This window comes from Prinia subflava, chromosome 1 (assembly GCF_021018805.1).
Source record: "Prinia subflava isolate CZ2003 ecotype Zambia chromosome 1, Cam_Psub_1.2, whole genome shotgun sequence".
Classification (NCBI taxonomy): Eukaryota; Metazoa; Chordata; class Aves; order Passeriformes; family Cisticolidae; genus Prinia; species Prinia subflava.
Genome location: NC_086247.1, coordinates 145,467,032 through 145,487,789, shown reverse-complemented (window position 1 = coordinate 145,487,789; position 20,758 = coordinate 145,467,032). Strand labels below are relative to the sequence as shown.

Here is a 20,758-nt window from a genome sequence, read left to right as displayed (position 1 = left end):
TACCAGAGACAGGGGATGAACAGCAGCACTGCACACTGCTACTGCTGCCACTGCTTCTGTGTCAGTGGCACAGCACCCACTCTTGTCACTGTCTTCACTCTTATAAGTAAACAAGCAAACAAACAAATGGGTAAAAGGGGACTTTAACAAAGTAACAGTACCTGTCAAGTTTAGGGAATTTGTTTGTTGAATTCAAGCCGTCCCGGGTATTTATTCTGGAGTGTCACTCCTAAGAACTTTTCTTCTGAAGCTGCCTTGTCAGAATTGAAGAAATAGCTAATAAAGACTGATCTTCAGGGAACAGAATTCCAACGGGGATGTTAAAGCTAAGTAATTAACAACAAAGGAGAAAGAACAGAGGGAAAAGGATCCCTTGGTATGTATTTACAGGTTTTTGATGAAAACTGCTTTCTAAATGACAATACAAGTGTTCATTAGATAAGGTTGGTGTTTAGCACTAAGTCTCCCACAGAGACAATTCGTGGCACAGAAGCTTTGATTATACAAACTTCATCTGAAAAATGCAAAGTGCCATAATGTGGGACTTTGATCAATGGTGCTATTCTGATTTACAGTTGTTTTTTTAAACTATGATGGGCACAAAACATTAATTTTAAAACTCATTTTAGTTGCAATTTACCTCTTCCTTTTAATAGCAAGAAAGTAATCTAATTGCATTTTTTCAGTCATCCCTGTGCAACATATTAGATAATCTCTTTATAGTTTAAAACTAAAAATGCTAATGGATTGGGGAAATGGGTTTCTGCTTTCACTCAGAATATCTGTCTTTTTTATGCTTGTCTTTAGGATCATTTATCTAAATAATAACCTTTAATACCCATTCCTTCCTTCCAATGAACTAAAATATATCAATGACTAAAATCAGTGAATATGCACCTTTTCCCTACTTGAGTTTTGCCAGCTGAGGTTTCCACTTTCATCTTCTGCTTTTTTGGAGGGGAGGGGGAAAGCTACAGCCATCTTCATGTGGAATACTCATGGTTACTTTCTAATTTGTCTAAATCAAACAGCCTAAATGAGCTTAAACGAATGGTAGATCTCTTTTAAGGAGTATCACAGTGAACAGCAACTCAAATGACATTGATTTCCGGGAGTAACAGAGAGTAATTACAGTAAAAACTCAGCAAACAGCTTTTGGTCAGCATATCTGTTGGGACAGCCCCAGAGAAGAGGGGGAATTACGCCTCAAGGGGAGGTGCTGTGGGTGGAACTGCCTCAGCCACCAAACCTGGAGATACAGAAAGATGCACTTGGGTGGCTTTAGCCTCAGAATGATGGAAGGAAGCTCATTTTGTGCAAAGGCAGCAGAGAGAAGATAAATGACCAGCGCAAGGTCGGGTACAAAGATGATGGAAATGTGGAAGAAAGTGCCAGAACAGATATTTTTCTAGACTCTTTGTGTAGTCAGATTTCAGCATGCCTGGCTAAGCTGTCTACAGACCAAGACTGCAGGAACTGCTCAGCACATACACCCTGGGGAAAAAGATAAACCAAAAACCAAAACCAAACAAAACCCCCCAAAACAAACAAACAAACAGCCAAAAAAAAATGCCCACCAAGATTCTGAGCAACAGGTCTGTGTCTTTAAAACACTATGGAAACCATTTTCTTCACCTACCAATACCTTTTTGCAATAGATGGGACTGAAACACACCTGAAGAACCAGCAACTTTGTACTGCCCTGAGACTCTGGGAAATGTTTTCCAGAAGAAAAGTGTCCTTCCACAGACAGTCTTTCCCAGCAGACCACATTTCAGTTCTGCTGCTCTCAGTATGACATGGGGAGAGGCAGTACCTCCAATAGATGGAGGCTGTGCTGGGTACTCATAGCAGAGTCACTTGCACTGTTCAGAGGCTCTCAGTGCTTGGAATAAATTTATTCTGGCAAGAAGCTTTTATTCTGTAGAGTCAAAAAAGACTTTGTATTAAAGCCATATTCTTACATTAATCAGGCTGTTTTCTCCATTGATGAGAACAAAGAGCCACCCTTATGAGCTCAGTCTAAAAGTCTTTCTGGTGCTGCTTTGATATTTCCTGTGGTGATAAATATTCTCAATAGCTGCAAATTACAAAAGAGCCAGAATCCACCTATGTGCATTATGTAGTCACTAAGGCACATTTCCATGGCATGTGGGAGGCGATCAGGAGACAATAGCAGACAGACAGCTAAAGGAATTGTATTCTGCTCACTCTGCTGAGGGCTGGGAAATAATAATCCATGAATATAAAGTAATAGGAAAGGAAATCTGTTAACAAAGATTATCTCAGCAGGAAGCAACAATTCTATATGAACTTTCATTTCCAGTGAATCATGCTGTTATGCTCAATTTTATTGCAAATGGGAAGCCTGCCCTCGTGGCTTTTTCTCTGATGTGGGATCACTGTCAAAACAAAGAACAATTACAAAATGTTCCCTCAATCCAAATTCCTGTTTGGTAAGTGATGCTCACATGATGCAGAGCTCTAAAAGTGAAATTTGTGAAATGGAAACTGGATTTCCTCCCTTTTCTGATATTTAGACAACACGGGAATGTTGGAAGAGTCCTTGGCAGGAGTTTCTTATTTATTCACATTTTAGACTTTAAGATTGTATTTACCAGGTACTCAAAGCTAAATTGGTAAATGTAAAATGATAAACCACAATATTCTGGGATAGGATCTGAAATATTTTTGTAATGTATTTCTTTTGATACAGCATTGCTAGATTTGAATGCCGAATTAGTCTATTAAGAAGATTGGTGTTTCTTTAAATATTACATTTTCTTGACTATGATATTTATATTGTGTCTGAAATATTGTTTTAATTCTTTGAAAGTATATTTACTTCAAAAACAGGTAGTAATAATTCTATCTATTTTTTTTTTTTTGCAAAATTAACATGCCCATTTTCACCCAAATTTGGGATTATGGGGTTCAGCAAAATACATGCTCTTTACATTTTGCTTTGTGACATGAATTATTGAAAAAGGCAAATACTGGCATTTTCTCTCTTTGAAGATACATGAAATTTCCCATTATTGGAAAGTTCTCTTGCCCTGAATAACAAATTACATGATGAGACAAAAGGAAGATGCAAATCTTAGGGCTCTAAAAGCACCTAATATTTTCTCAAATTATATTCAGCTGTATTTATCTTGCATTCTGGCATGCTGCTGGATTACTGTTATCAATAAATCTATAAATAGGATGCAAAATGCATGTGAGCTGTCTGTGCATGAATAAAGAGTGGCCAGGCAATAAATTATAACATAATATATAGTTTAAAATGTAGCAAAAGGAATGCCTTGACAAATCAATGCAACATATTTTGTCAGTGAGGATGAAAGATTCATTATGCATCAGCCTTGAGAAAGCTGAATTTCTGAGGCATGGGTCATCTAGGACATATGATGTAATCAGAGAAAATGGAAGCATGCTTAGAAAGACAAAAAAAATCCTCTAAGTAATAAAGCTATATTAAATTTTCAGAAAAAATGTAAGTCTTGTGCAGTACTTCATTGTCCAAAAGAGGTCAGGAGTACCATGACAAACAAAATGAAACCTGATTTCCTCTGGATTTGGTCCCCACAGCAGGTTCAAGACCAACCCTTTTTCTGAAACTGGGTCATATGTGCTGGCTTTCATTGCGGTTTTTTTCATGTCTGCTAAGGTCTAAGCTCATCTTGAGGCTCTTTGTACAGCCAAGAAATTCTTTCCTCTGCCCAGTTTTCAATGAAACTTGGGAAAATTCAGTGTTTTGGGGAACTCCAGGCATCTGCCAGACATGACTGGCACACACCCAGCAGGCTCCATAAGCCTGGAGCACAGCAGAGACTAAAAATGAGACCGCCCAATTGGTTTTCCTGCTGACAGCAGCAAACTGCCATGGGACATTTAATTTCCCCTGATGACACGGATGACAGACAAGCTGTCACCGGCTGTGCAGAGCCAGGAGGATGCATGCCTGTGGCAGGGACACAGGTCCCAGCAGTGGCATCACCTTGTCGTGCACGCTGGTGAGGGTGGAAATGCCCCAGGAGAAGTCAGCACCAGTCACAGAATCCCAGAACGGGTTGGGTTGGAAGGGACCACACTGGGTCATGTGGGCCAAGCTCCCTGCTCAGGCAGGGTCATCCCAGAGCACACAGATTGCATCCAGATGGTTCTGGAATTCCTGCTGTAAGGGAGACTCCACATCCTGTCTGAGCAATCCGTTCCACTGCATGGTTGCCCACACAACAGTTCTTCATCATGTTCAGGTGAAACTTCTGTGCATCAGTTCCTGCCTATTGCCTCTTGTGTTATTGCTTGAGAAGAGGAGAGCCTGGTCCATCCTCTTGGCACCCCTCCAAAGATATTTATATACATTAATGAGGTCCCCTCTCAGTTATCTCTTTTAGAGCTGAACAGTCCCTGCTACCTCAGCCTTTTTTCATAAGAGAGATGCTCCAGTTCCTTAATCCTCTTTGTACCCTCTGCTGGATTTGCTCCAGGAGCTCCATGTCTCTCTTGTCCTGAGGAGCCCTGAACTGCACACAGCATTCCAGATGTGCCCCACATGAGCTGAGTAGAGAGGCAGCATCACCTCCCTGACCTGCTGGCAATGCTCTTCCAAATGCATTGGAGGACCCAATGGCTTTCTTGGCCACAAGGACACGCTGCTGATTCATGGACAGCTTGTCATCCATCAGCACTTCCAAGTTCCTCTACAGAAGACCACGGACATGGGTGTTGGTTCTGGCATGCTCAGGAAGAGATACCTGAGCTTGGCAGTGTTGGAAGGGGCTTAAAATGTGAGTCTTGGCAGGTGGAGGAGTGGGTAGGGGCTTGTGTCCCTCAGCTCCCCAAGAGGCATCAGCAAGAGCCTCCTGCCCCATGGGAGCCTTGTGATCACAGCCAGGACAGTGAAGGACAAATTGCTCCAGTCCCTGGTGTAAAAAGAGGGACAAGCCTTGCATTTTCTTCCTGGATCATGTCTAAAAACAGACAACAAAGCTGGCAAAGGGTCTGTAGCACAAATCCTACAAGCAGTGGCTGAGGCAGCTGGGGTTGTTCAGCCTGGAGAAGAGGAGGCTCAGAAGGGATCTTAACTCTCTCTACAACCACTTGAAAGGAGGGTGCAGCCAGGTGGGGGTCGGGCTCTTCTCCCAGGTAACAAGTGATAGGATGAGGGGACACAGCCTCAGACTGCACCGGAGGATGTTCAGGTTGGATATTAGGAGAAATTTCATCACAGAAAGAGTAACTGGAATGGACTGCCCAGGGAGGTGGTGGGGTCACGGTCCCTGGAGGTGTTTTCTTAAACACTGTACTTAACGCCATGGTCTAGTTGCCGTCATGGTGTTCGGTCATAGGTTGGACTCGATGGTCTCAGAGGTCTTTTCCAACCTAATTTATTCCATGATTCTTAAATACGTACGCACAAACGAGGGGATCTCTACAGACCAAGCGCTTTTGATGCAGCGCTCCCGGGTCCCGTTCCCTCAGAGCTGCAGCCGCCCGCGCCCAGCAGGGGGCGCTGTGCCCGGCATGGCGGCCTCGCGGCGGAAGCGGCGGCCCGACCCCTCTCCAAGATGGCGGCGCCCAGGCGCGGTGTGGCTGCGGCCGGGATGAAGCGGGGGGCGGCCGGGATGAAGCGGGGGGCGGCCGCTCGGGCCCGCCGCGGCGGGAAGCTGGACCGGCTGCGGCAAGCGGTGCAGGACTACGTGCAGGCGGCTGGCGGCCAGCCGCCGCTGGCCCCGCTCACAGACTCGGCGAGGCACGACCGCAGGAGCCGCCGGGACGCCAGGAAGGAGAAGCGCAGACTAAAGCGGAGCCGCCGCCGCCGACTCCAGCGCGGGGAGCTGGTGGAGGCTCCCACCGCCCCGGCCAAGCCGGCCCCGGCTAAGCCCGCCCTGGCCAAACCGGCTTCGGCCAAACCGGCCCCTGCCAAGCCGGCCCAGGCCAAGCCGGCTCCTGCCGCCCGCCCCGGAGCGCCGACTTCGCCCGCCGCTGGGAAGCAGCGGCCCAGGCCGGTGTCGGCACCGACATCGACAGCCCTCGAGGCCCCCTCGGCCGCCGCAGCCACCTCGGCGCGGAAACGGGCCCTGCTGGAAGCCAACGAGGAGGAGGAGAAGGAGATCCGGCGGCTGGAGCGGCAGCTGGGGCTCGGGAAGCGGCGCAAGAAGCAGGAGGGGCCCGCGGGCGAGCGGCTGCCGCAGAGCTTCCTGCGGGACGGGCTGGGATACGTGCTGGGAGCGCTGGGCACACGGGCCGGGCTCAGCCAGCTGTGCGAGAGCAGCGACGAGGAGGAGCAGCAGCAGAGCCAGCCGCGGGAGCGCCCGCCGGGGAAGGAGGAGGAAGGCGAGGACGAGGGGGATGGCGAGGACGAGGAGGAAGGCGAGGACGAGGAGGATGGTGAGGACGAAGAGGCTCAGGAAGACGCCTCAGACCCCTCCGAGGCGGATGACGGGGAAGGACACTGGGAGAGCGAGGGCTCTTCCCCCGAGGACGGCGGGGTGCCAGAGGCCAGCGAACCCTCGAGCGAGGAGGAGGAGGAGGCAGAGGTAGGATGTTCCCCTCAGATAGCACAGACCTGCTTCCCAAAACATCCCGCAACCTGAACACAGAGCAGGGTTGCATCGCTGTTAAGCCCAGGTGTTTGCTGTCCAGTCCGGCCACGTGGAGTGTTGTCCTGCTTCAAAACAGCCGGGCCCAGGGACAGTGTTGGCTTGAGGGGTCTGCCAGCTCCTGGGGACACTTGTTAGACGTGGAGGGGACAGTTCCTAAGTCAGGCTGGTGGCAGATAATACCCTACAGCACAAGACATGTGGGAGCTGTGTGTGAGATCCGTAAATAAGAGAAGCTGCCCTGGCATTGGAGTGTAAGATATGATCATGCCCTTCTGCAAAGACAGCTTGTGTTGAAATTAGCAGCGGTTACACACTGAAATGTTACTTTCTGAAAGATCTCAGAGGTTCTGCCAGTATTAGGTCTTGTTGAATGGGTGGAGGAGAGGTCACACAGGTGATTTTGTCCTTATGGGCCTAAACTTAAACTGTCACTGATAAAACTTGAGTAAAACCAAGACTTAAGATGCCAGGCTTTAATGACCATAACTTAAAGGGAAGAGGGGAGTTGCTGTCATCAAGTTTGTCATAAGGGGTAATTTTTTGCCTGCTTGTTTTCTTCATGTTGTTCCTTTGGCATTGATTATTAGATGGTAAGATATATCCTTAACTAAAAGTTTGGTAGTTTAATCTTAAATAGAAATGTGTATTTGTGTTCAAGTGTTTAAGGACTGGTCTCATCTGATACCTTGTTTTCTTGTTTTCCTCCTAAGAGTGATAATCATGGTGCTACAAAGTATGTTCCTCCTCAAATAAGGAAAGCACTAATAAATAAGGAGACACTAGATGAGAAGAAAAGAGAAGAATTGGGAAGACTGAAGAAAATGGTGAATGGCCTCATTAATAGGTAGTGTAATAAGGAAAGTCATTAATCTTTCTGGATGAATGTGACAATGCTCATCATTCAAGCCCAGGTGGCAAGGATGTGACTTTTCTCTTCACAAACTGATTTTAAGTTGGCAATCATGTCTGCTATTGTTAAGAATAATTATCTTTATTGGTATAAATTCTTCAAAGTTAGTCATTATAGATGTTGAAGAATCTAGAAAATAAATTTAAGATTGGGCTGGATTCCACACAGCAGTTGCCTGCATGTGCTAGGTATAATTCACTAAGTGTCAGTTGGAGTATGCTTATTAAAAAAAACTCAGAAGAATACAAGTTTGGGTTTGTTTGGGGTTTTTTTTAATAAATTAAATTTCTCCAACACTACAACTGAGGAGGTGCAACCCTTCCTAGGTTAAAACACTGCAGAATAGAAAAAGGTAATTAACATTTATTTCAGTTTAGAGTATTTTTTAAATCAGAAATCTATTGGTAATTTTCATCTGTTACCTGTAAAACATAGACTAGAGTTTGTTCAGTCATTTGAAATTTGATATACCGTATATGTTAAAGTATAAATTATTTTCATACTTTATTTTTTCAGACTATGATGTTCCACAGTTAAAACTGCTAAAACCAGTCTCTTTTTGTAATAAATCTGTTCAGTGTGACAGTAAACAGATTGACAGTTCTTCGTAAATACTGTTGCTAACATGTTATTACATGTAATTTTTTTTGAACTACACTAGAATTAAATGTACTATACTTTTTTAGTTTAGTAAACACAGAAAAATACAAATGGTCCCTTCCATCCATCTTATCAATCTTCAATCTTTTCTTCTTAAGTCAAACTATTTTATCTAAAAAGAACGGCTGTGTGTTGGGTGAATTCAAAATTGTGGAACCCTGTAAGGAAAGAGTGAACATTGGATTTTGTTTCTCCACAGGCTGAGTGAACCAAATTTGTCCTCCATCAGTGGACAGATGGAAGAGCTCTACATGGCCAACAGCAGGAAGGACATGAATGACACTCTGACAGACATTCTCATGAGTGCCTGTGTTACTGCAGTGGCCATGCCTGCAAGACTCCTGATGGAGCACGTCCTTCTGGTCAGCATCCTTCACCATAATGTAGGAATCGAGGTAATTCTTGTGCTTAGGACAAATTTTGTATATTAATACATATTGTAGAGTGTTCTCCTTGACATTTTGTTTGAATCGCCTTGTGGTTTTTAATTATGTGGCACTAACAAACATCTTTAGTTGAGTTTTATCAGTCTTTTGTGGCTTCTTTGCAAGGGCTTCCACAAGTGAAAGGGTCTATGTACGTTGCTTTATCTGATTTTATTTCCTCCACGAGTTACCACTGGTCAGTTATAAAACTATCATTTTTTCATCAGAATCTTTCTGCACCCAGTAATCCAAAATTTCTAACCTTCAGCTTCTCTTCCCTTTAGTTACAGTAATCCATTTCTCATGGATACATGAGGATATTGGTTTTGAACTATGGATATCCAGATAAGAGAAGTGTTACAACTACAGGAATCCTTTTACAGTGGTGGATGAACTTCTTTTCTAAGCAAATCATGCAAATCATCAGTGGAATTAAGTAGTTATAACATGAAAAATTAAAAATTCAAAAAGCATGCCGATTTTTGGAGGGGATTTTGGTTTGTGTTTTTAAGCCTGATGAATGAGGTAGAATCTATCTTGCCCAAGCTGATGCTGTAGCTCCTGATGTCAAAGGGAAGACTGTAGCTAATTTCAATGAAATGTCTGTCAGGAAACAGAGTTGTTTCAGCAGTATGTTCCTATTAGATTACTCTTTTTTCTTGCCCCCACATCTCAATGCAAAAGATGTATTCATGCAAGTTTTTCAGTTTGTCCTACTGTGGCCTGCATGCTGGCTCTGAAACCATATTAAAAATCAGATGGATGCAGTTACAGCGGCTGTCTCCATGTAGACTTGGCATTAAACTTTTTTTTTGTCCCTCTTTGCTGCTTGAAAGGCACTTCTGACTGCAGATACAGTGTTTCTGTAAAATAAATGTACAATATGCATTGCATGAATTTTGATAGTACAGCTGCACTGAGGATTAGGTTGAGCACTGCAGATTTTGGTCTGTATCTATAAATTTCTGCAGCCATTGGATAGTGAACACCTAAGCTGGTCAAGGCTTGTAATGCAAGTCAGTAATGGGGCTGGGACTTCTGGTTTTCTTAAGGTTAACAGATTTTAGCTCAGTAATAATGGGTGAGGGTCTTATTTAGCACCAATGTATTCATCACCTCCCTGTATTTTAGAGCCTGTAGGCTTTCTAATCCCAGCCTTTAGCATCAGTTTTCTCTTCAGAAATTAATTTATTCCAAGATTTCTTTTCCCAGCTGTATCACTGACTAACATCTAAGAGCTATCCCTACTTCAAAAGCAGCTTCACCTTATGCTCAGCAACTGTGAAAACTTGGTATTTTGGGGATTTTTTCACAATATTATTTTTTATCCTCCTGTTAAGGATTTTGTTCTGGAATGCTGAACTCAGGAATGCATTTGCTTTTTGACATGCAGCCTTTCCTGGATGAATGACCTGCAGTAACAGCATGCTAGCCTGACAGCTGCAAAGATGCTAATATACATCCATGAATATTATGTAAATAAATGCTGATGTATGTGTACTGTAGGTTCATAATACTTGTTTTTCTTGCACAGGCTTTAAAAAGCAACTGGATGTCAAATATGAGGTGTAAATAATGCAGACTTCTACAAAAAAGTCACACCACTTAGATATTTGCATATGTAAATGTAGAACAGCCATATTGGTTGAGAGAAGCAACAATATTTCTTTAATATTAACAGTGGCAATGACCCAAAAATGAATTTTACAGATGTCTGTAAAATCTACTTACAGTTAACTGCTGGATTTCTTTTTTTTCCCTTATGGAATTGTTGCCAGGTCGGTGCTCACTTTTTGGAAGCTGTGGTGAAGAAATTTGATGAACTCTGTAAAAGTGATGCTGAAGGGAAAGAATGTGAAAATCTGCTTGCCTTGATTGCTCATCTGTATAACTTCCATGTGGTTCATTGCCTGCTGATCTTTGATATTCTGAAAAAGCTTGTTAGCACTTTCACTGAAAAAGAGATTGAGCTGATTTTGTTTCTTCTGAAAAATGTGGGCTTTTCCTTAAGAAAAGATGATGCATTGGCTTTGAAAGAACTGATCACTGAAGCTCAGAGGAAAGCAAGCACAGCAGAGAAGAAATTCCAGGATCAGACTAGGGTATGTTTGTTCTAAAGATTTTATATTCTCAACACTCTGTAATAAGTGCTTGGATGCATAGTTTAATTTACAAAAACGTTTTCTGCTACATTCTATTCAGGTTCTAAATTACCACTAGTGTGACATTTTGCATTTTTCTTGTCTGTGTTTCTGCTTTAGTTCTTAGGACACAGACACCAAAATGCTCATGATGGGTGAGACAGGACTGGTTTGTGTCTTATGCAGTGGACAGTTTTTCTGTTTCATAATACTTTGTACACTTCAAAAAATGGTCACTGAGGCATGGTGTTTAGCAGATGAAGCTTGTACACAAATTAATGTAATAGCAGTTAAAGTAAACATGTTGTGTTTAAATGTTGGTGTGTATTACCAGCTGAGCTGCTTATTCTCACAGAATAATAATTTCAAAGTCCACTCTTCTACTTTATTTAATAAACCCTCAGCTCAGAATCCACAGAAGTGTTTATTTTCCCAATAGGTTCGATTTATGCTGGAGACTATGCTGGCCCTTAGGAACAATGACATGCGTAAGATTCCTGGCTATGATCCTGAACCAGTTGAAAGGCTCCGCAAATTGCAGAGAGCACTGGTGAGAACTCTCTTGACTGGTGTAGCCTGGTTATTCTTAATCCAGGAGTAATTCTTTGTATTGGATGTCAGCTTTCTTGGGGGTTTTTGTTGGTGTTTTGTTGTTTTGGGGTGGGTTTTTTTTTGACAGAATGGGCACTTTGTCTAGAACAACCCAGTATAAAAGGGTGAAAGTAATTTATGAGTGCAGGATATCAGTGCATATCAGGATAAGAGGCCTGGCAAAAATAAGCTAGGTAACCTAGTTCTGTAGGATTTCCTCTCTTAAATTTTTGCAGTCCTTCTGATATGCTTCTAGACTGCTGTTGAAAATTCTTGTTTTGTTCGGAGTTAAAATTTTTTTTTTGAACTGTAGAACACATAAGGCAGTTTGTTGTGTCATTTTATAGTATTATAATACTATAAAATACTATACTACTTTTATAGTATTATAATACTATTTTATAGTATTTTATACTACACTTGTAGTCACAAGTGTTCAAAAGGAAAATCATGACTAGATTGTAAGATGCTGCAATGTCAGCGTCCTTTGAATTCTAATCAAACTCTGTGATTGGAAGATGTCTACTTTTTAGATTAGTATCTCTTTTTTCAAATAAAAAACCCAAGAGCTTCTACATGTAGATTTATGCAACTTTATGCATTTAAAAAATTACAGCATATGGGAAACTTGTAAATTCTTTTCAGGTTGCTGATTGAAGCAAAGGTTGGGGAGGAAAGACTTAGGGGTAAGACCTTTATGCAGATATGAACCTGTACATTTAAAGGTTTTGTTTAAAAATAATTTTAAGTAATTAAAGATTTTGTTGTTTTCTGTAAGAAAAGAGAAAGTTTCAAATGAAAGCTTTTGTGTTGGTTTTTATTTTTGTTTTTGTTTTGTTATTCAAGGTCCACAGCAGTGGTTCAGGAAAGGACACTCAGCTGCGCGTGTCCCTGGAGTCTCTCCTCAGCGCTGACCAGGCTGGTCGCTGGTGGATCGTGGGCTCGTCCTGGAGTGGAGCACCAATGATCAGTGACACAAAAAGCCAGGCCCAGCAAAAGCTGCACATAGGAAAGGTAAATCCAAATTATAAGTCTAAGTGTTTGTGATCTCTTGAAGGTTTTTCATCTCTCAATAAGTTCATTTCTATGCCTGCCAAAAAAGCCTTCACATGCTCTTCTAAGACAAAGCTTTTGGGCTGTAAATTCTGCTCTCAGGTTTTTTATAAAACATTGTAGTCATCTGCTTCATAAGAGCTGTTACTACAAATATGGTATAGCTTGTTTTTTCTTATCCTGTGGAATTGCTAAGGTGAAAGAAGAAACTTGATTCAGTAGTGGATTTGCTCGTAGGAATTCTGACAGGTTGTGATGTCTGTCTGTGGCATATATCCAAGCTGATTCCAAAAGTAAAGTGATAAGATGGTCGTGGTGAATTACTTACGCTAAAGAAGCACATCTTGAAATTAATTGGCACAATTAAAGTAGATTAAAATGTATTTCCATAGTTGAAAAAGCTCCTGATGATGCCTGTGCCTCTGGACAAAAGCTCAGGACCTTTGCATTGGTGATTCATGGTTTACTGGAGAGCTTCATTGATGCTGTTATTTAAGGTTGTACAGAAATAGGTTTTTTAAAGGCAAACATTAATAAAATAGCATATGACTTTATTTTCAGGTGAGTTCAAAAATAATGGAGCTTGCTCGTAAGCTGAGAATGAACACTGATATCAGGAGAAGTATTTTTTGTGTCTTGATGACGAGTGAAGACTACATGGATGCCTTTGAAAAACTTCTGAAGTAAGTACAGCCCAGTACAGAAATCAGCCCAGAACTAAAAATAGGTTGTAAATGCAGCATCTCTGGTCTGGGCTTAAGAACATTCAGTTGATAATGCAATTAAAAGAAATGCATATCTAGGGGTCCACATAGGGTAAAAGGGTAGGAGAAGGGACCAGAACCCTGGTGTAAGGATTAATGGGGGCAGGAAGAACTGACTGGCAGACAGAGGAAAGGAGTAGCCCCTGTTGTCACTCCTGGCTGTAACTGTGATTTGCAGCATCTTTTGATGTGAGGAACCTGTGTGTTTTTGCATTGGAGCTGTGTATCCCAGCAGAATGGATGGAAGGCTGCTGCAGGCTGGTTTCCTTACAGAGGCAAACCAGAAGCCCCTGCAGAACATCTCTTGGGTTTTTTGCTGGATTTCTGTGATTTCTGTACTGCTGCTGCTTCTTTGACTTCTTGCCACCTTGTTAAGCCATCTCTGCCCATGACCTGGTAGTGTTCTAGCATTTCCCTCTTGCAGAATTTATTAGTTTTGGGTTTGATTCACATTAAAACCAGTTCCTTACCCCTTGACAAGCAGCTCTTCAGAAGAAGATGTGATCAGGGAAGAGCTCAAACTAAGCTGTTCCTTGTGTTTGTCAGAATATTAATTGTAAGCCTGGAGGAGCTGGGAGGGGAGAGATCAGGTCTGAACTTTTCTGTCTCAGCCTTGTAACTCAAGGGTATTGTCCTACCAGGATGGCATGCAATTATTTAATTTGCTTACTGAACCAAAACAGACTTTGTAATAAAGTCAACTAATATTTGATTAAATGCCACTTCTGCAAAACACAGCTTGGACTTAAGACTGTGATGGAGTCATTCCAATATCTTAATATGGCCTGTTCAATTAAAAGAAATTAGCTGCTGCTGCAGCTTTTGCCAAGACCTGGAAGCTCAATTTGCAAATTGGACTTGACTCTCATCTGTGCTGTTTAAGCTAGTACACAAATCTGAATACATACAGGTTTGGCAGAAAATCTCTCTTCAAGCTGTCTGGTGTGTTGGTGCTGATGTTTATACAGCAAACTCAAAGAGAGGAATTCTTAAATCTGCCTGCATCCGGCAGAGTATGATGGAAAGTACACATAATTGTCAGTGAAAGGAATTAATTGCAGTGTGAACATGTGTTCCAGAGTGTGTGGGAATTTGTATTTGTATGTTTGATGTCAGTCTCATGAGGAAAATCATATAAAAAATATTTTAACTGCCCTTGTTGATTCATCTGCTGCTAGTTCTGTGGCAGAATTGAAGCGTGGTTAAAGGATAATTTAATATATTTGAAATACAGGCTGCTATAGTTTTTCTAGTCCCTTTCCTCCTTACTGCAAAGGCAAATAAATAGTTTGAAGCCAGAACAGCTGCCTGAAGTGGCTCAGTGATTGCAGAGGTGTCAGTGAAGAGAGAGGGCTGGGAACAACACTGGTGACAAAGAGATGAGCGTGAGACTGGATCTTCTTCATCAGCTGAAAGGCCACACCTTCTTCACAAACCACAGTTTCACTCAGGAGAGAGAATGAATGCTGCTTGAGTTTGATAGAGAGACAATTTTGGGAGTTATTTTGTAGACATAAAGAATTTAGAGAAACTTCACATCTCAGAAAATACTGAGCCAATCATGAAAGGCTCAGCTATCCTATTGGAGTGAGTGTGTAATTCAGGATAGCAAGTATCTACCAAAGTGAGTATCTACTAATATAATTTGAAGTGACTTTTAAAAGAGGATTTGAGAGTTGCTATTTTTGATCTGAAGGCAGTGATAGTCTTGGGCTTCAGCTGATGATAACTAACCCACTTGGAGGCAGGCTTCTGCTGGTGACAAATAACCTACTTCAGAGGAAGTAATCCCATTTACACCAGGATCAAGATATACAAGTGCATGGGAATAGTGTAACTCATGAATAATGGAATCAGTGAGGTGGTTTCACAGTCTTTATCAAAGAATATCAGGCTTATGAAATCTGTACAGGTTTATGGTGAAGCTCAGCAGTGAAAAGCAGTCCAGACTCTTAAATTTTAGATGTTTAGGAATTCTAGTTCTGGGAAGAAGTGAAGAAGAAAATTGAATATCCAAGTGTTGTCACTTGGTTATAACTCTGGCAACATGAGTATTTCCCAAATAAGGAAGTCATGATAGAAGTGATGATGAACAAGTAAAAGGAGAGTGCCAATCAAGTGATTGCAGTGTAACTTCCCAAGTCATCTATTAAATGCAAATCTGATAGCTGAAAACCTGTATGCCTGTAAAAAACCCTTGTGTTGCTCTGAAATCAGATGGAACTTGGCTGATGGGAGAACAAGTGGGTTATGACACAGACACAGCATTTCTAGTACTGGCCCTTTTTGGAAGGGCAGACTTCTAAATTTTTTTCTGCTCATTAGAAATCATCCCAGATTTTCCTACTGTAAAACTCTGAATTCTAGGGAGTTTGGGCTCAGCAGCAGTGTTTTCTCTGTTAATCTGATGTGTCTGTGGTCACATGCAATGCAGATGTCTGGAGGTGTGTACAGAGGAGGGGTATTGGCATCAAGTAATGACCAAGTACTCTACAGACAGTAGGGCAAGTTCCAGTGGAGCCAAACTTGGTTAGAAAGTACTCTTAAGTTGTACTAATGCCCTGTGAAACTTGAAATTAAAGCAATGAGAAGATTTTTTTTTTCAGATTCTAATATGACCCATTTTTCATTTTAATTGGTTTTAATACTGCCAAGCACTTGGCAGCATTTGAAAGTTAAATCATATTATTGACAGACCAGGTGCAGTGTGAGTTAGTCACCATTCCATGCCAGTGTCTCAGCCCTCTTTTACACTGGTCAGCCGTTGGGGTGGAAAGGCTGCTCAGTCCTTGGCCTTCATACTGAGGCAGCCAACATAGATAGTTAGATAGATAGATACTGTTTTCTCCAGGCTTTTCTTTTTTTAAGGTGCTTTGTAATCACTGACTATATCCTCTTAGGCTACTATCAAACAAAAATTAATTTCAGGTATCACATAGAATGGATTTGACCCAGAGATTAAAAGATTCATATCACCAAGTAAGAAAAATATCTAAGAGTATTTTCTTATCTTTGCTAAGTACCACAGAAGTGAAGGGCCCTGAAAATGTTTCTCCAAATAGGCTTACACTAATCCAAAGGCTGGTTTTCCTCCTGTGACCATAAGTACAAGCAAGATCAAGATATCACATATGAGATATCATGAGATTATGACAGTAGGATCCTACAGTTCTTGTTTCCCAATTTAGCCTTTGTTTCACTCTCTAACCCTTGTAGTGGCATCTGTAGGTGCAGAGCTACTGCTGGTACCTCTGTGCCCTCTCTTCTGTTCATGGGGAGCCTGCAAACATGGAGTGAGATACCTTTCCTTCCCTGGGCAATGATAATACTTTTATCATTCCACTTCTGTTTCTTAAGGTCTTACTTTTGCATCTCCTCCTTTAAAACCCATAATGCTTCAGCATTTCCACAGTGCCACACCAGGATACTTGTTTAGCCAACACTCTTAAATGTTGGGGTCCATTAGGAGTTTTAAAGACTTCATAGGTACTTTGTAACAAATAAAATTTAATGTGGTGTTTGGAGAGGTTTTAAATTATTACTCTCAGATGTTGACTGTATCTCTCACTTTGTGTCAGCAAGTTTTTCCTTACAAAATTGTTCTCAATTTCTTGCGAAATTTTAGGCTTGGGCTGAAAGACCAGCAGGAGAGAGAAATAGTTCATGTCATCCTTTACTGCTGCTTACAGGAAAAGACATTCAACCCCTTCTATGCATTTTTGGCTGACAAGTTCTGTGGATATCAAAGACGATTTCAGGTAAAAACAAATCTGCTGTCTCATTGTTTTTGTGTCATGATTGTTGTTAGGGGGACAGTTACTGAATACCTGAGAATTGGATGCATGCCTGTTAGGATCTTGATCCCAGGGAAAAATTCTGCTGCTATGGCTAAGCATTCAGTAAGGCATGTTCATACTCATGGTCAGATCTGAATAGGAAATGTAATGCTGAATGTTTTCTTCCTTCTGTTTTATGCATTTTAAAATAATTGGAACAGTCTGATCAAGCATTTCTGTTAATTAAAGGAGGGCTTATAAAGAATAGAAGGTCAAAAGGTTTGTTATGCTGTTACTCATTTAAACAGCCACTTGATTTGTAGGATTATTTTTTTTACCTTTGACCCCTAGGTGACATTTCAGTTTAGTATTTGGGACAAAATCAGAGACTTAGAAAACCTGTCAGCTGCTGCCATCTCCAATTTGGTTTCACTGCTGGCTCATTTAATAAGGACAAAATCACTGCCACTTTCAGTTCTCAAGGTTGGTGTGTTTTCTTTTCAAATCCTTCTGTGCCTGCATTTCCTAGTTCTATGGGAGGTGTATTTTCTCTGTTACCTATCTGGTACTTTAGCTGATTATGCTAAGACAAATTTGTTTTAAAATTACCAGATTGTTGCAAATTGATTAGGGTAATGCTGTCATTTGGGGAAGGGAACCTGTGGTGACCCAGGCATAGAGAAAGTCGACATTTCTTTATCTGGAGCAGTTGTGAGATTATTTCCTTCAGTGTATCCAGAGTTGGAACTGAGGCCTCTTCATTAGCAGGCTTTGCCAGTGGTTTTTGTGCTGTGGTTTTTAGCTGATGGTGTTTCTATTAGGCAAGAAAGTGCTGAGTAGATTTCCTGGATTTCAGAACGAGGAGTTCATGGAATTCCATTAGAAAAGTAACTGGAACGTATTAAACAGGCAATTAAATGGATTGTCCCAGGTACTTACGAAGTATTTCTCTAATTGAGAAAAGAAATCTGCTATTCTGGTACCAGTAGACTTCTGTTCCTTAGAAGGTTCTTTGCTTTCATTATTGATTGGCTTTTGGAGGCAGCCTTCTCAGGTAATTATTCTGTGCTAAACTCAAGGCTCAGTATATACAGAGGCCAGTTGGTTTGCTGACAGTTCTTCATTTAGGAGAAAAGACCAGCTGTTTGAAATACTTGAATTAATCTAATTCTCCCTCTCTGTCTGCCAGGTAATTGAATTCAGTGAACTGGACAAACCCAAAGTCCGTTTCTTACGACAGGTATTAAGCACACTGTTAACCAAAGCAGATGAGGAAGAAATTACTGACATTTTTATGAGGTAAGTGATCACTGGCATCTCCAGAGAAGTCTTACTGAGTAGTAATTAGGAATTTAAGAAGTTTGCCTGTTTTGTTTGGAATTACACGGTACCTTTTCCTCATATCAGCCCTCCATCCCTTAAAATGTGAGCTCTTCCTGGCTGAGTGGGGCAGGTGTGTCCTATGTGTGTTGGTGCAGGCTCTGGTAGAGATGCAACTGTGTTATACAAAATAAGGCTTCCAGATATTCAATGTATCGTTTTGGTCATAGGATTTTCATGAGCAGAGCTCTGTGATTGCTTGTTTCCCTTATAGCTGTACCTCCTGTGTGCAGTGGGATTCACTCTGCCACCAGTCATTGCTAGGATGTATCTTAAGAAGGAAAAAGAAAGTGATACTAAGGAGGCAAAGGTTTGGGGTATTTTTAATGGGTTTTTAAATCAACGTTCTCTGAAAAATCTTATTTTTGATATGGGACAGAATTGCCTGGAAAGGCTGGGAAATTTCCATCCTTAGAGATGCTTAGGACTTGAATGGGTAAGACTTCCAATGTCACATAAAGTTAGAAAAAATTAGGTGGTGATGTTTCAGCTGTCATGCACCAACACAAGGAAGCTTGAACACGGTGTTTCCTTTATTCTTTTCTATAATGTATTTGTTTACATAAAGCAAGCCTGAGGCTGCAATATTCCATTTTAGTGTTGAGGCCAGTTATATGTCCAGTGTTTGAGCTGTTTGCCAAACCAAGGTAGACTTGGTAATTTGAAAGCTTCTTCAATAAAGCTTCTTTTACAGTTTTTTTTTTTTTGACAGATCTATTTGAAGCAGATGATAAAATCAAGAAACTTCTGAAATGGGGGAAGACTAAATAATATTTTTGATCTGTATCTTTACAGGATATCTGACAACCCCCAACTGGGAATACTGCGGGAAGGCTTGAAACTCTTCCTTACGCACTTCTTACTAAAACATGCACAAGCCCAAAGGAGTGCTGAAGAAGCTAGCTTGTTAAAAGAGAGAGTGGAACTAGCAACCAAAGCTTTAGAGGCAAAAGAACCCAAATTGAGGCTATAGCTGTGTTTTCTCTAATAAAACACGCAGAAAAACCAAGCTGGGGTCTTTCAGACCTAAATAATTGAGAATGAAGAGAGCTGGGTTGCTCCAAAGGATCCATTTTTTAATGTAAGCAGTTACTTTGCTCTATGTGCTGGTTAGAGGTTTAATTAAAGGGGCTACAAGGCCTTTTTGAGGAATGGGAAAATGTAGTTTTGTCATGTCCCTTTTTGGTACAAGTGCTTCATGTTGATAGTTGGTATCAGGAGAAGAGGGTGAATTTCTCTTCTGTGATAGTTTGTCAGCAGTGGTGTTCTGCATTGCATATTTTAGCCTTTATTTAAAGTAATAAAATAAGCAGCCTTAACTAAAGGCTTTTGATAAAGAGCCATGGTACTCACCTGAAGAAAGGGGCCACTAGATGGCACAAGCACTGGTGAGTCGGCTGGGGAAGAAATAAACTTTTTTCTTAAAGTGTTGGAAGTTATTCACTAATTCTGTGAATTGATTCCCTGACTGTGGGTCAGGAAAAGATCTTCAGTTGGATTCAAAGCTGTAGCAAAGCAACTTGAAGATCTGTCTTTGCCCAATTATGTTGGGTTTAGAGATCATGGCATAGTTTTATGGCTTTTTTATCCTGTTTTTCACAGCTTTAGAATTGGAGCTGCCAAATCACTTGTGTTAATCAGATTTTTCTAGACATAAACAATATCATCAATATAAGTCTTAAGAAGAGAATACCTCCCTTAAGAATTTGCTCACATTTTTCATTTGGTTATTTTTAAAAAATTAGGCACGTTTCTTTCTGTAACACTCTGTTAATGGTTTGTTTCTGTTGTCACCTTACCACTACATATTAAACTGCCATTTTTCAAAATGCTTTGGTGTTTGTGTTAGCTTTACTCTGGCTGGCCCAGCAGGAATTGAATGACCTTAAATTGAGTGGAGAAAGGAACTGCTTTCTTTTCTGGAATGTGCATCTGTGATCTACCTGTGTTGAAGTTGTCAGCCCTGTTTCTGTAGCCAGACTTGCCTCTGATGTCCAATGGGCCATTTACTTATGGGGCCTTTGATACAAATTGGTCTGTCCCTGTTGGGAAAATGTCTTTTTTTAATCAAATTTTAATCAAATTGCTCAGGTGTACTGTTTCCAGGTGGAGAAATGCTTCCCCTAACAGCCAGGTAGCTGTTTTTTCTCACCTTTCCTCTGAGAGTATAGGGCAAACTTTAGGGAAAAAGGTATCCTGGGAGCAGAGAGAGCTGCTTTCAAAATCCTGGGTTACACTGGCAAAGTAACCACAGAAGAGATGATTATCAAAAGAAAAAGACTTTTTCAGCCTGAGTCATACCACTGGCAGCTTTTAAGTGTACAAAACTTAAAAATTAATTGCCATAAAATTAATTACGGTATTTTCTAGAATTCATACCAATTCACAAAGTGGGGGCAGCAGCAGAATTGATGCTATTTTGGTGTTTACAAAAAATTGCAACTTTA

At 41.2% G+C, this 20,758-nt stretch overlaps 1 protein-coding gene across 1 annotated transcript; it reads left to right on the top strand.

Annotated features, from left to right (window-relative positions):
* Positions 1-5,450: 5,450 nt before the first annotated feature.
* On the top strand, positions 5,451-20,137 carry NOM1 (nucleolar protein with MIF4G domain 1). Its single transcript, XM_063415817.1, has 11 exons — positions 5,451-6,545; positions 7,322-7,455; positions 8,381-8,576; positions 10,385-10,708; positions 11,187-11,297; positions 12,185-12,352; positions 12,953-13,074; positions 16,781-16,913; positions 17,283-17,414; positions 18,121-18,230; positions 19,107-20,137. Exons 1-11 carry the CDS (start codon positions 5,574-5,576, stop codon positions 19,282-19,284), a joined length of 2,580 nt encoding a protein of 859 aa, XP_063271887.1. The 5' UTR covers positions 5,451-5,573; the 3' UTR covers positions 19,285-20,137.
* The last annotated feature ends 621 nt before the right edge of the window (positions 20,138-20,758 follow it).